Source organism: Hyperolius riggenbachi, chromosome 1 (genome assembly GCF_040937935.1).
Source record: "Hyperolius riggenbachi isolate aHypRig1 chromosome 1, aHypRig1.pri, whole genome shotgun sequence".
NCBI lineage: Eukaryota > Metazoa > Chordata > Amphibia > Anura > Hyperoliidae > Hyperolius > Hyperolius riggenbachi.
In genome coordinates, this window is record NC_090646.1 from 491,525,599 (window position 1) to 491,542,086 (window position 16,488).

The 16,488-nt window shown below is 42.7% G+C and overlaps 1 protein-coding gene across 2 annotated transcripts in view; it reads left to right on the forward strand.

The window, feature by feature from the left end:
• LOC137522828 (phosphatidylinositol 4-kinase alpha-like) overlaps nt 1-12,039 on the forward strand; it is a 77,082-nt gene extending 65,043 nt beyond the window's left edge. For both annotated transcript variants that reach the window (XM_068242941.1, XM_068242951.1), the window contains exons 15-18: nt 3,401-3,496; nt 3,894-4,077; nt 6,632-6,735; nt 11,841-12,039. In XM_068242941.1, coding sequence (XP_068099042.1) covers nt 3,401-3,496; nt 3,894-4,077; nt 6,632-6,735; nt 11,841-12,030 — 574 coding nt within the window. In that variant the 3' untranslated portion in view covers nt 12,031-12,039. The remainder of the gene's footprint in view (nt 1-3,400; nt 3,497-3,893; nt 4,078-6,631; nt 6,736-11,840) is intronic.
• Nucleotides 12,040-16,488: the final 4,449 nt, after the last annotated feature.

Genomic DNA, 16,488 nt, shown 5'->3' on the forward strand with positions numbered 1-16,488 from the left:
CCCTAAACCGTGAGGCGTAGTCTAGAAAACAAATGCCTTAAAATGACCTGTGAATAGGACGTTGGGCCCCTTAGCGCACCTAGGCTGCAAAAAAGTGTCACATGTGGTACCCCTGTACTCAGGAAAAGTAGTATAATGTGTTTTGGGGTGTATTTTTACACATACCCATGCTGGGTGGGAGAAATCTCTCTGTAAATGGACAATTGTGTGTAAAAAAATCAAACAATTGTCATTTACAGAGATATTTCTCCCACCCAGCATGGGTATGTGTAAAAATACACCCCAAAACACATTATACTACTTCTCCCGAGTACGGCGATACCACATGTGTGGCAGTTTTTTGCACCCTAACTGCGCTAAGGGGCCCAGAGTCCAATGAGTACCTTTAGGATTTCACAGGTCATTTTGCGGCATTTGATTTCCAGACTACTCCTCACGGTTTAGGGCCACTAAAATGCCAGGGCAGTATAGGAACCCCACAAATGACCCCAGTTTAGAAAGAAGACACCCCAAGGTATTCTGTTAGGAGTATGGTGAGTTCATAGAAGATTTTATTTTTTGTCACAAGTTAGCGGAAAGTGACACTTTGTGAAAAAAAAACAATAAAAATCAATTTCCGCTAACTTGTGACAAAAGATAAAATCTTCTATGAACTCATCATACTCCTAACGGTATACCTAACGGTATAATTAAAAAATTGTCATTTACAGAGATATTTCTCCCACCCAGCAAGGGGATGTGTAAAAATACACCCCAGAACACACTGTACTACTTCTCCCGAGTACGGGGATACCACATGTGTGGCACTTTTTTGCAGCTTAACTGCGCTTAAAGAGTAAGTGTCAGGCTGCAGAAGCTAATTTAAACCTCTATTCTCCTGTGTTAAACAGTTTAGAAGGAAGCCAAAAAGGCATTAGTGAAGATAAAAATCTCTCTTACCTTTGATGTGTGCTCATCAGCAAAGCTGTTAGACCCAAGCAGGACGCAAGCCGCATACTATACTGCAAAGCATTCTGGGGCCCTCCCCTCGGCTGCTAATGAGACGTTACAGCAGCTTGTAATCAGTCCAGCGCGTAGCACTGATAAATCTCCGGGCAGAGTACACTGCAGGAGTCAGCTATTGTTCCTAGCCACATGGCTAATTAATATTCACTGCACACTGTGTTATTCAGTATGAGCTTTTCTGTGATTAGGAAGCAGGCAGGACATGACGACACATTTGGCTTCATAGAAGACAGAAAAACATGAAACCTGCCATGAGCTGTCAAAAGCATCAATCTCTGCATATACTATATAAAAATTCTGTGAAGTACAAACGTGGACAGTGAAATGCATATGTAATGTAAGTACAGCCAATCTTTAGCTACTGATATATGTGTTTATTTTCTCTGAGACCTTATACCTAACAGCTCCTCTTTAAGGGGTCCAAAGTCCAATGAGCACCTTTAGGCTTTACAGGGGTGCTTGCAATTTAGCACCCCCCAAAATGCCAGGACAGTAAACACACCCCACAAATGACCCCATTTTGGAAAACACACCCCACAAATGACCCCATTTTGGAAAGTAGACACTTCAAGGTATTCAGAGAGGGGCATGGTGAGTCCGTTGCCGGTTTCATTTTTTTTTTGTCGCAAGTTAGAAGAAATGGAAACTTTTTTTTTTTTGTCACAAAGTGTCATTTTCCGCTAACTTGTGACGAGAAATATCTTCTATGCACTCACTATGCCTCTCAGTGAATACTTTGGGATGTCTTCTTTCCAAAATGGGGTCATTTGGGGGGGTATTTATACTATCCTGGAATTTTAGCCCCTCATGAAACATGACAGGGGGTCAGAAAAGTCAGAGATGCTGGAAAATGGGAAAATTCACTTTTTGCACCATAGTTTGTAAACGCTATAACTTTTACCCAAACCAATAAATATAGGCTGAATGGGTTTTTTTTTTTTTTAAATCAAAAACATGTTTGTCCACTTATTTCGTGCTGCATGTATACAGAAATTTTACTTTATTTGATAAATGTCAGCACAGAAAGTTAAAAAAATCATTTTTTTGCCAAAATTCATGTCTTTTTTGATGAATATAATAAAAAGTAAAATCGCAGCAGCAATCAAATAGCACCAAAAGAAAGCTTTATTAGTGACAAGAAAAGGAGCCAAAATTCATTTAGGTGGTAGGTTGTATGAGCGAGCAATAAACCGTGAAAGCTGCAGTGGTCTGAATGGGAAACAAAGTGCCTGGACCTTAAGGGGGGTAAAGCCCATGGTCCTCAAGTGGTTTAGTACATTCCTGATGGCAGGTTTATGGGCTGCCCGTAAGGGCAAGGGGATATTTCATCAGAAGCATTGGGGGAAAGGGGATATTTCATCAGAAGCATTGTGGGAAGGGGATATTTTATCAAAAGCATTGTGTAAAAAATATTCCTCTAACTCAGAGGAAATTTTTATTCTTCCTGCATGATCTGATAGAAAACTATCTTACATGTAAAGAGTAGGATTCCAGCAGTGCATAAGAGACCGCATTAAGAAAAATGATTGTAACCCAGGCAGGATCTGGGTAGGAAAAAATTGCACCAAGGAGCGGGGAGGGTTGTTCCAGCGCCAAAGCTTATGGTTGTTCATGACAAGGTCTTCAGCTGGGATTGCTGGGACCATATCGGGGAGACGCTTCATCACTTCGTGCAACTGAACTAGAAGGGAGTCCCAACTTCACAAGAAGGTCAACACCCTCAGCAAAGAGATCAGCAAGATTGCCAGGCAACTGGTGTTGTTTAAAAGGAAATAAATATGGTAGCCACCATGTCCCTCTCAGTTCAGGGGTACTATGGAACAGATCCAGAGTGAAGCTTAAATATGCCATTTAACAAACCCCACAGCCACGGGTGGATTTGCGGTACCCTTGTTCACAAATATTGTATTGCCTCAAATTGAAAAACTACTATACTTGAGTAAAGTGACCAATAGCCACCAACTAAAACAATGCTTGAAAGTCATCCCTGGTGTTCCACACATTAACTGAACAGTATAGTATAAACAGTTGAACAGTATATGTATGCACTATGTGAATATCCTTCAGTCACTAACTCAAAGGACAAATTTGCTCTATGTCTGAGTTGTAATGTCAATGAATGAAAATATGCTACTGTTTAAAACCTGTAAATGTGAGGTACACAATAATGAGCTAGAACAATGACCTTGCTAATCTACCTAAAAAAAAACATTATGCCGGTATCCAAGATACGCTTCCATGGCAATATGCAAATTCATTTCTTGCTTTGCTGGCTACATGGAAAATAATTTTGCAAGTGAGACAATAGCTGTGGAAAATGGAATAGCTGCAGGTGTTTTTAATATTTTAGTAATGTGATTGCTATTATGCTAACGTATTCAGTATTCCATTGCAGGTGTCTAAAGGCAGGCCTCACCATTGACCCAGTCATTGTGGAAGCTTTCTTGGCCAGTTTATCAAATCGTCTGTATATTTCCCAGGAAAATGATAAGTACGTTATATTACTGAAGTATGGTCCTCAGACCTGTACCTTTTATGTGAATCAGAGCAATTGGATGTGCATTAGGCAAAATTTTGAGCAGCAGGTGTGAAAATGCCTGAAGCATGTTCTGTATTACAGCCTTATTATATGTGTATAGGGATATGATTCATGGATATGGGACACTACTAGAGGTTTTCGATTTTTGTGCAGATGCTGTGACAAATATGTTTTATTACTATGGGGTATATATGTCATTGTTCACTTCAGTGAAAATGAGTAATGTATAGATGTTTAGATATAAATACAGGAATGTTCTTCAGGTCTATAAACATGTGAAACTGCACAAGTATTTTTATTTAGTATATGATTACACCATCTGATTGCAATAGGGGTGTTTGTGTTTTAGGGAGGCTCATCTGATCCCTGACCACACAATCCGGGCACTGGGGCACATTGCCGTCGCCCTGAGGGATACTCCGAAGGTGATGGAGCCAATCCTTCAGATACTGCAGCAGAAATTCTGCCAACCGCCATCTCCACTAGACGTTCTCATCATTGATCAACTGGGGTGCATGGTGATAACTGGCAATGTAAGCAGAGTAACTGAAATTACAAACAAGGGCTATCCGTGACTTAGTCATAAATATTGAAAGTACAACGTAATCAGGCTTTGATTTTTCTGTATAACCTTAAATCAGAGTGAACTCTTCATTTCCACTGGACTCCACTATGTATTAATTATAATTAAGATCATAAATCTGTTAGCTGCAGTAATGACTAGTACACCTAATGCAATTTCCAGTCAGATCTCGTTCTCAATCGGGAGCAGATCCGATCAAATTATTGATGTGACCCATTGATCCGATGGGAAATTACATTGGGTGCACCAGGCATAAGAGTTAAATATTGCTGGTATGAAAATGTGAATTTGGCCTGTTTACTGGCCGTATCCTTGACCTACAATGCTGTGTTGCTTTGCTGATGGATATTATTTATCCCTCTGCTGTTAAGTGCAGTGTTTGGAGACCTTTAATTTTGGGACCTCCTCCATCCCTCCATAGACAATTCTGTTTTCAGGGCTTATAAAGTACAGGGCAGATTTAGTTTAGGCCACGCTAGTGCTAAGAATTTGTCATATGTTAGGGTCAGGTTAAGGTTGGTGTAGGATCATCTGTGAGAAAACAACTTACAAGCACCCTCTGTGCAGGAAGAGGCCACCTGGTCCAAAGGTATTTTCCATGGGGACATCTTTTGCATCTGACCCCCATGTGCACGTTTTCTAATCTTCAAATTACTCTCATTATTTTGGATGGTGGTAGGAGTATGCAGTACTGTAGTCTCTCCAGCAGTGGTACCTGTACATATTATTATTATTATTAGTATTATTATTATTGATTTATATAGCGCCAGCATCTTCCGCAGCGCTGTACAATAGCATACAAGACAAGAGGGTATAACAGCTAAAACAGTGCACAAATTAACATATTTTACACAGAGGTGGGAGGTATGTACACCCATTACACAGCATTGTGAGATGAAAGAGAAGAGAGCCCTGGCCAAAAGGCCTTACAGTCTAAACATTTAAGGTATAGGACAGTAGGTAAAGGGAAGCTGTGTATGGGGTGGTATAAATGGTGGTTAGTGGGCGGTGTCCTAGGTAGGACAGTATGCTTGCCTGAAGAGGTGAGTTTTCAGATTGCGCCTAAAAATAGTAAGTGTGGGTGAGTGGCGGATGTGTTGAGGAAGAGTGTTCCAGAGGAGGGGAGAGGATTGAGAGAAGTCTTGTAAGCGGGAGTGGGAAGACGAGATGTTTGTTAGGTGGAGGCGACAAGAGGTGGAGAGTTTGTCAATGTGTGGTTTGAATGAGAGACTTGAGTCCAAGATTACACCTAGACAGCGAGCCAGAGGGACAGGCGATATGGAGGTGCCATCAACACAAATAGAGATGTCTGGCAGGGGCATTGATTTGTGAGGTGGGAAGACTACTATTTCAGTCTTGTCCATATTGCATTTTAGAAAACGGGAGGACATGAAGGAGGCGATGGCATTGAGACAGTCTGGGACACGAGCTGTTAAGGTGTCCAAGTCAGGTGCTGAAATGTAGATCTGGGTATCGTCAGCATATAGGTGATATTGGAAACCATAGGAGCTGATGAGCTGACTGAGACCATATGTGTATATGGAGAAAAGGAAAGGTCCGAGAACTGAGCCATGGGGAACTCCAACAGTGAGGGGACGTGGAGAGTAGGTGGTGACGGAGTAGGCAACGCTGAATGTCCTATCTAAAAGGTAGGAGGAAAGCCAGGAGAGAGCAGGACCCTGAATGCCCATGGATGAGAGGATTTGGAGAAGTAGGGGGTGGTCCACAGTGTCAAAAGTGGAAGAGAGGTCTAGGAGGTTAAGAATAGAGTAGAGGCCTTTAGATTTAGCAGTCGCCAGGTCATTGGTTACTTTAAGTGGGGCAGTTTCGGTTGAGTGGATGGGGCGGAATCCAGATTGGAGGTCATCAAACAGAGAGATGGCAGTGAGGTGACGGACTAAGTCCGTGTAGACGTGGCGCTCAAGTAGTTTAGAAGAGATGGGGAGGAGAGAAATGGGTCGGTAGTTGGGCAGGGAAGAGGGGTCAAGAGAAGGCTTTTTCAGTAAGGGCTTTATAAGGGCTTGTTTGGAGGAGGATGGAACTATGCCTCTGGTCAGAGAAAGGTTGAAGAGGGTGGTTAAGGCAGGTGAGATGGTAAAGGATAAATGAGTAATGATATGAGGGCAGGGGGTCAAGGGGGCATGTAGTGGGACGTGGTTTAGAGAGGAGAGAGGAGACAGTAAGTTCAGTTAGTGGTAAAAAGGTTGTCAGGGAGGATGTAAGGTGTATGGTGTATGTAGGGAAAGAAGAGGCTGCTGGTTAAAGTTTTTTCATACATACATTTTTAACAAAGTTTATGTAATCTTAAAAACCTTCCTAACCAGCCTGCCCTATACTCCTAATTTTGAAGTTCTGATGTAGCCAGTGAATCCTAGGATTTCTACCTTGATGTCATTAGCCTCACTTTTTTTGTACAATACAGTCTGTAAAGCTTTGTTCAGGTGGGTATTTCTTTCATCTTTGACAGTTTTTTTTAGTTTTTCATTATTTTTTGTCTTCTATAGCAATACATTTACCAGGAAGTGTGGAACCTTTTCCAGCAGATCAGCGTAAAGGCCAGCTCAGTTGTCTACTCTGCCACTAAAGATTACAAAGATCACGGTTATAGGTATGTTAATGCAAAACTTTAGCAAACAAAATAAAGAGATATTTACCTCAGTAGGGGGAGCCACTGGATCCTCCTCAGGCGAACTGACAGCCTGCGCAGTGTTGCGTGAATCTATTTGGCGAGCTCTTGTTTAAAGCCTCATCTACACGGGTAGATGAGGCGGCGATGTGGCTTATCAATCAAGCCGCTGATGCGGCTCGATTGATAAGATCCGACAGGTCGGATCTTGCTACCGTCGATACCCTGCTCGTTCCCCGCGAGGGAACAATGGCAGGGAATCGAGCGGAAGATAAGCGGGGACTAGCGGGGAATCGAATCCGGCGGCGAGCGGGGACGCGGCGGGTACGCGCGGGGATGCGGAAGAGGCGATCCGGCGGCTAATCGAGACGCCGGATCGCCTCCACATCTCCCCCGTGTAGACGGGGCTTAATGGTTTCAAAGAGTTCTAGCCTAGAGCTGGAACGGCAAGTTCGAGGGGGGTGGGGGAAGCCTCTGGATTATTCCGAGGCTTCCCTCTAAAGAGGTAAGTATCTAATTTGCGCACTTTTTTCCCCTACAGGTACACTTTAAGCATGCTTTGTAAGCCAGTTTTTTTTGTTTGGGAAGGGTTGTGCATTGCATAAACCTTAACAAATGATGGTTTTTAACTTCTAATGGGTCTTGTACACTCTAGGTCACTCACAGAGTGCACCTCAAAACCTTTGGAGACTGAACTTTGTAATACTGTCCCTACTCTTTGGAACTCCCATCCCTGGAGATATTCAGATCCAGACTAAAAAGCCACCTGTTTAGCATGACATCTGTGTACTTGTAGAATGTTTCCTCTGTACCACAATTTACTGGTCTGAGCCATGCTTATGGGCTTTGAGTCCTATAGGAGATGTTGGTATAGGTGGAACTCCACTCACAACCTCCAACTGCTGACAGTGCAGGGAAACTGGCTGCTCTGACCCAAAGTCCAGTACTGTAGAAAGTGAGTTCCGCAGTGTCGGTAGAATCAAAACTGCTTTATTGAATCAACACATAGAGGCTAAAATCCATCACCACATGCTGACATGTTTCGGATGTTACACGTCCTTAATCATAGCATTGATTAAGGACGTGTAACATCCGAAACATGTCAACATGTGGTGATGGATTTTAGCCTCTGTGTTGATTCAATAAAGCCGTTTTGATTCTACCGACACTGTGCGGAACTCACTTTCAACACTATGGGAGATGTTGTTGTTGCGAGCTATAAGCAATAATTGTATATAGTTAATGAATGAACAACTTCACACAACTCTGTTTAGATCCATAGAAAAGCTAAACTAAGATGCCTGATATTGTTTTTGACTAATTTTGCAAAATAAAATAACCTTAGAAACAATGCTCAAACTATTCAACACTATGCGCTTATGTTGCTCAACACTTAAAAATGATGAATATGATACCACAAATCCAAGTTAACCAGCTTAATTGACCCGTTCCCCAGAGAAGCTTACTGTATAGACAACAAGCACAGTTTGTATGTTGACAGTACTGTATGACTCTCCATGAAAATGGTAGACTGCCTGTTTTTATAATCATCTGTCATCAAATACCAATGAGTTTAAAACCAATGAAGCTTATTTTTCACATTCCGTAAATATGTGTGCATGCACTGCATGGGCCTTTCACACCCTACCACTACTCCACTCATCTCAGTCTTCTTCCCTGGAATGTCTATATCCTATATCTTCTAACTGCATTACCAGTCTGCATTGTATTAATCAGTTCAGCTCTTGGCCAGCATTATACAATGTAAGATTCCTTTAAAGAGAACCAGAGGTGAGAGGGATATGAAGGCTGCCATATTTATTTCCTTTTAAACAATACCAGTTGCCTGGCAGTCCTCCTGATCCTGTGTCTCTAATACTTTTAGCCATAGACCCTGAACAAGCATGCAGCAGATCAGGTACTCTGAGTCAGCTGACTTAGGTTTAACTGGATTAGCCATATGCTTGTTCGAGGGTTTTGACTCAGACACTACTTATACTACTTATACCAGAAGATCAACAGGGCTGCCAGGCAACTGGTATGGTTTATAAGGAAATAAATATGGCCGTCTACAGATCCCTCTCACCTCGGGTTCCCTTTAACTGCATTGTACTATAGAGCACAACTGGCAGGTATATATATATATATATATATATATATATATATATATATATATATATATATATATATATATATATATATATATATATATATATATATATATATATATATATATATATATATATATATATACATATACACACACACACACACACACACACACACACACACACACACACACACACACACACACACACACACACACACACACACACACACACACACACACACACACACACCACCCTGTGTGAAAAAGAAATTGCCCCCTGAACCTAATAACTGGTTGGGCCACCCTTAGCAGCAATAACTGCAATCAAGCGTTTGCGATAACTTGCAACGAGTCTTTTACAGCGCTCTGGAGGAATTTTGGCCCACTCATCTTTGCAGAATTGTAATTCAGCTTTATTTGAGGGTTTTCTAGCATGAACCACCTTTTTAAGGTCATGCCACAACATCTCAATAGGATTCAGGTCAGGACTTTGACTAGGCCACTCCAAAGTCTTCATTTTGTTTTTCTTCAGCCATTCAGAGGTGGATTTGCTGGTGTGTTTTGGGTCATTGTCCTGCTGCAGCACCCAAGATCGCTTCAGCTTGAGTTGATGAACAGATGGCCGGACATTCTCCTTCAGGATTTTTTGGTAGACAATAGAATTCATGGTTCCATCTATCACAGCAAGCCTTCCAGGTCCTGAAGCAGCAAAACAACCCCAGACCATCACACTACCACCACCATATTTTACTATTGGTATGATGTTCTTTTGCTGGAATGCTGTGTTACTTCTATGCCAGATGTAACGGGACACGCACCTTCCAAAAAGTTCAACTTTTGTCTCATCGGTCCACAAGGTATTTTCCCCAAAGTCTTGGCAATCATTGAGATGTTTTTTTAGCAAAATTGAGACAAGCCTTAATGTTCTTTTTGCTTAAAAGTGGGTTGCGCCTTGGATATCTGCCATGCAGGCCGTTTTTGCCCAGTCTCTTTCTTATGGTGGAGTCGTGAACACGGACCTTAATTGAGGCAAGTGAGGCCTGCAGTTCTTTAGATGTTGTCCTGGGGTCTTTTGTGGCCTCTCGGATGAGTTTTCTCTGCGCTCTCGGGGTAATTTTGGTCGGCCGGCCACTCCTGGGAAGGTTCATCACAGTTCCATGTTTTTGCCATTTGTGGATAATGGCTCTCACTGTGGTTCGCTGGAGTCCCAAAGCTTTAGAAACGGCTTTATGACCTTTACCAGACTGATAGATCTCAATTACAGTACTTTAGTTCTCATTTGTTCCTGAATTTCTTTGGATCTTGGCATGATGTCTAGCTTTTGAGGTGCTTTTGGTCTACTTCTCTGTGTCAGATAGCTCCTATTTAAGTGATTTCTTGATTGAAACAGGTGTGGCAGTAATCAGGCCTGGGGGTGACTACAGAAATTGAACTCGGGTGTGATAAACCACAGGTAAGTTATTTTTTTAACAAGGGGGGCAATCACTTTTTCACACAGGCCCATGTAGATTTGGAGGTTTTTTTTCTCACTAAATAATAAAAACCATCATTTAAAACTGCATTTTGTGTTCAATTATGTTATCTTGGACTAATAGTTAACGGTTTTTGATGAGCAGAAACATTTAAGTGTGACAAACATGCAAAAGAATAAGAAATCAGGAAGGGGGCAAATAGTTTTTTACACCACTGTGTGTGTGTGTGTGTGTGTGTGTGTGTGTGTGTGTGTGTGTGTGTGTGTGTGTGTGTGTGTGTGTGTGTGTGTGTGTGTGTGTGTGTGTGTGTGTGTGTGTGTGTGTGTGTATGTATGTATGTGTGTATGTATATATATATATATATATATATATATATATATATATATATATATATATATATATATATATATATATATATATATATATATATATATATATATATATATATATATATATATATATATATATATATATATATATATATATATATATATATATATATACACATACACATACACATATTATATTATATTTTATTGTATTTATAAAGCGCCAACATATTACACAGCGCTGGACATTAATTTAGGTTACAGGGGTGACAAACCGCAATATGACAATACAGGAATACAAGAGGGGGGGGGGGGGGGGGGGGGGGGGGGGGGAGGGGGGGGAAGAGAGGATTCACGTGCTCACTGTGTTAGGCAAGTTAGGTTCACTCAAATGCATAGAATGGGTGCACAGTAATGGAGGTGCATGATCAGGTATATGTATACATACATACATACATACATACATACATACATACATACATACATACATACATAGTGTTTGTTGTGTTACACAGACATAAACTTGTTTACTCTGAGGTTTCCTTGATCACTGCTCCAGAACCAGAACTATGCATGTCTCATTTTAAAAGCTGCATAGCACAGCTCTTAGCTGGTTCTGAGAAGGGAGCGTGCATACATACTACATACACACACACACACACACACACACACACACACATATATATATCTCCAACATTTTCTAAAGCACTGTACATAGTACAACACAACGTAACACTCGACTAGGATTGAGTATATTGACAGTCATAGTACAAAACAAATAGTGGGGAGCATAGATGCATGAGGCGTTAACATTTCTCCTTTTTGTACGTTTAGGTATTGAACCGTTCCTCTTTTCTTTGGTGTATATGAGTGGAGACCACGCAGCCGGTTGTCCCAATACAGAAGGGAAGGGAGGGAGGGGGATGGGGAGAATCGGGGAAGGGTAAAGGTCACTCATTTTTTGATCACAAATTTTATCTGTTAAGCTTTGTTTTTCATTCCACGGAACCCTTGTACAAAACTTTCCTGTGTTGGAACATTGCTTTTATTTGTCCTTTGTGTGAATAACCATGAAACATTGTAAGTGTAAGATTAAAGAATTAAATGTTCTTACTTTGTTGATCATTTAACCTATTACACTATCCTGTCTCTAAGCATAATGCTTTTTTGTGTCAGGCATTGCTCCTTGGCCGTCATAAATGCACTGGCGAACATTGCAGCCAACATCCAGGGTGAGCAGCTGGTGGACGAGCTTCTGATGAACCTGCTGGAGCTGTTTGTGCAGTTGGGGCTCGAGGGTAAAAGGGCCAGCGAGAGAGCCAGCGAGAAAGGTCCAGCACTGAAGGTGAATATGAGGCTGGGATAATACATTAATAAAGACATTTCAGTTAAAAATACTAATAGTTTACAGATCGTTTTTAGGCATTCACACTAAAGGGAGAGAGAGGTTTATTGCTGTGCTCTTCACTTAGATAGTTCCTATAGAGCAAGGGTCAGGAACCGTTTTGGCTGAGAGAGCCATAAACGTCACATATTTTTAAATTTAATTCTGTGAGAGCCATACCATATGTTTCAAACTGACACAGTGCGCATACGCAGCAGAGGGCTCGCATCCCTGTTGCCATGGTGATGTGTATACAGTTGATCTGCCGGGCACCGGAAGTGTCAGACACGTCTTCAGCTTCTCTTAGGTTTCATCAACATCAGCGATTTCTCTGAGAGCCAAACACGAGAAATACAGACTAACAGCTTGTACAATTAGCTAGCTGGCTTGGGGGTTGATTCACTTTGTAGGACGAGATCCCCACACTATGGCCCAACAGGCTACCTGTCAAGTGACAGACAGCCTATTTGGCCAATCAAAGTGCGGGGATCTCATCCTACAAAGTCACTGGACCTGATGGGGTCCAGAGTGGGACAATTGGAGCAGCTGTTAGTTTTTGGGTGGAGCGCGAGTAAGTCAGTAGTGCATGCTACAGCAGTAGTGTGCCAACTTTGAAAATTGTACTTGCGATGCCAGACTAAGCTGCGCTTCTTGAGCAGTGTAGCTTAGTGAATCAACCCCTAACTGTGAGCCAGATGTAGCCACCAAAAGAGCCACATCTGACTCCCGAGCCATAGGTTCCCTACCCCTGCTATAGAGGAAGGAACTGACAATAGTTTCATGAAAACACGGGCATGCAATACATTTCCAGTGACTTGTGCCCAGTGATCATAACGTGAAAGCATATGCCACTCCTCTATTGCAAAATCGCTCACCGGATCAACACCACCTCAGACATCAGGTGGATCTATCGCATGTTCACAAGCTGATCAATGCAGGAACAAGATTCAATACCAGCCAGGCGACTCAGTTATCCTTGGCAATCAAATCCCTTGAATTAATGATTCCATGCCAATATCCTCTGATACCTTTATTCCTCTGCAATACGTGTGGGCGGGGGAGGTTGGCATAAGCCGGCAGCAGTCAGGTGGATGGGGCAGATTGAACATGTTAGAAACTATCAATTCTTGGCATGGAAACATTAGTTAAAGATGGATTAAAGTGATTTGATTACAGAGGACAACTGTGAGTCATCTGGCTGGTATTGAATCCTGTTCCTGCATTGATCACTTGTGAACATGCGATAGATCCACCTGGTGTCTTAGGTAGTATTGAGCCGGTGAGCGATTTTGCAATAGGGGATTGGCATATGCTTTTACATTTTGATCGCTAGGCACAAGTCACTGGCTATTTATTGCATACCTGTGTTTTATACAGTACCACACTATTGTCAGTTCAATCCTCTAGAGGAACTATCTAAGTGAAGAGCGCAGCAAAAACCTTCTCTTTCTCTTTATTGACATTGATATTGGTAAACTGCGATCTCACGTGATTACCATTATTATTACTGCCACTGCAGTTTGTGGCTTCTAGGAGTGGAAGGCGCAGTTTTCCTTCTGTTTAGGAATTTTACACTGCAGATTAAAATGTTGGGCTAAGTTGGGTAGTGTGTTAAAGTTATAGGTGTACAATCAGCCTTCACGCATTGAAGAAGGAACAGATGTAAACAAGATAAATGACGTACCGTAGTTTTAATATAGTGGCCTTGCATCACAGTGTAAATTTATTTGATCTTGTCTTGTACAGAACGTACAGAAACTTGTGATGTCAAGTAGCTGCTGGACTTCAGAAAGTTCAATGGTAAAGGCATGCCGGCAGCTTATGTTTTTTTTTTTTTTTTTAAGTTTTGCTCAGTTATTTTCTAGCAGGCGTTTAGCTCATTTTCAAGACCATTTCTTTTCAAAGCCGTTATTTCAGTGCCAGACAGCCTATTTGGCAAACCTCTTAGAGATTTTTAGCCAGCTGCAGTATTTTGCTTTGGAGAAGGGTGGGGCCTAGACTCTAGAGCACAGGATACTGGAGCAATGAGACACAGCGCAAAATCAAAAAGTGGTGTGCAGCTACAAGGTGGAGGTGAGTCCCAAGCCCCAAAAGTAAAAAAAGAAAGCAACAATGTACCTAAGCGCACTAATGGACAGTGGATGGCTATTCCTGCAGGTGCAGTGATGTCTCAACAAGACAGGTCAGCCGATATAGTGAGCATAAGGAGCAATACAGTACCTCTTCCAGCCGTGTGTGTGGTGGATGGTACCTCTTTCTGTGCATAAATCTTGCTGTAATCCCGATATCCAGGGACAAGCTGGTGCTCTGCTCAGCGTGGATGGAAACTGACCACGTGATCTCCTGGTCAGCTGATACCCAGACTTCCTGTTCCTGGCTTCTCTGCACTCCACCAGTGGCTCCAATCCCAGTAGCAGTGAAGGCAAACAGCAACACTTCCTGGTTGAGGGAAAATGAGCAGAAATAGTGTACACTGTGCGCTTAAAGAAGCCACGCAGGGGGTTATCACTTACTAGATAAGAGCTTGTTTATTTGCACATAAAAAAATCTGCAGCCTCACTACCCGACTCGAGTTTCGGCATTGTGCCTTTGAAGGCACAATGCCGAAACTTGAGTCGGGTAGTGAGGCTGCAGATTTTTTTATGTGCAAATAAACAAGCTCTTATCTAGTAAGTGATAACCCCCTGCGTGGCTTCTTTAAGCGCACAGTGTACACTATTTCTGCTCATTTTCCCTCAACCAGGAAGTGCTGCTGTTTGCCTTCACTGCTACTGGGATTGGAGCCACTGGTGGAGTGCAGAGAAGCCAGGAACAGGAAGTCTGGGTATCAGCTGACCAGGAGATCACGTGGTCAGTTTCCATCCACGCTGAGCAGAGCACCAGCTTGTCCCTGGATATCGGGATTACAGCAAGATTTATGCACAGAAAGAGGTACCATCCACCACACACACGGCTGGAAGAGGTACTGTATTGCTCCTTATGCTCACTATATCGGCTGACCTGTCTTGTTGAGACATCACTGCACCTGCAGGAATAGCCATCCACTGTCCATTAGTGCGCTTAGGTACATTGTTGCTCTAGAGCACAGGAGTTGCATCTAGGTTCCCAGAGAGAGAAGTGGGAGATTGATTGATAACCTGCTCACAAGGGAAATCGTGATACCTGAGGATATGGGCCCCAGCCGGCTAGGTATGTGGGGATTTGAAGAGGGAGGTCTCAGTGATCTGTTGGGGATAGGTTTGAGATAGAGCATACGTGTCATACTGCGACCCACGGACCAAATCTGGCTCTCAGAGCCATTAAATTTGGCCCTCAAGTGGTTTCCCTACTTTGCATTATGTTTACCCACTCTAGACCACCAGGGAAGCTATTCTGGAAGTGAAGCCTTAGAACACCAGGAATACATACGGGGGAGGTAGGGGGAAAAGCACGAAACTATAGGGAACAGTATATGGGTGGATGGGCCTCTAGACACCAGGGAACTGTAAGGGGGAGTGTGGGGGCCTTTAGACACCAGGGAACTGTAAGGGGGAGTGTGGGGGCCTTTAGACACCAGGGAACTGTGTAGGGGGGGGAGGTGGATCACTAGACGCCAGGAAACGGGTACAACTAGAAATCACTGGGCCCCCCTGCGAAACTTTGGATGCCCCCCTCGCTTTCTGTACTGGTAAACTGAGAACCAACGATACTCACTTGGCTAGTGCGCATTTGAATGTGTTTTCCCCATGCAGATTAAAACAGACAGCAGTAAAGCACTGCAGGCATGCTTCTGTAATAAAACGTGCATGTTTTCACACATACAGACACACATGGGGCTTGATTCACAAAGCCGTGCAAACTGTTTAGCACGGGTGTGCTAAACAGTTAGCACGTGAAGTGCCGTTCGCAGACTTTTGCGCATGCAAAGTGCCGCGATCGCGGACTTTTGCGCGCACAATTTGCCGTGAATCGCAGCAAATTGCCCATGCAAAAGTCCACGATCGTGTGAAGCTCGGCACTTTGTGCGCGCAAAAGTCCGCGAACGGCACTTCACGTGCTAACTGTTTAGCACACCTGTGCTAAACAGTTTGCACGGCTTTGTGAATCAAGCCCATGGTGTGCAAAAAACACATACAGAAAACTGACAGACAAGTTTTCTCCCAGCCTCAGCTTATTACACTCACTCTGTTTATCTCCGATGGAGCAGAACTGGTTCTGCAGACTTCTCCAGCATCACTACAGTACAGAGCACTTGGGGAGGGGTAGAGAGGTTGGGGGCTGGGCGTTGTACACAAGAACCTGCTGAAAACTGAATAGAGACTGTCTACAAATCTTTTTATTCACAACTTTGTATAATTCTTTATCAGTGGCTGAGCAGATGCAGTCATTAGAATAATTGTGCAGAGAGCAGAAAACTTTTTTTCTCTCTGTGTCCTTAGTTGTCAGTCTCTCATGACAGGA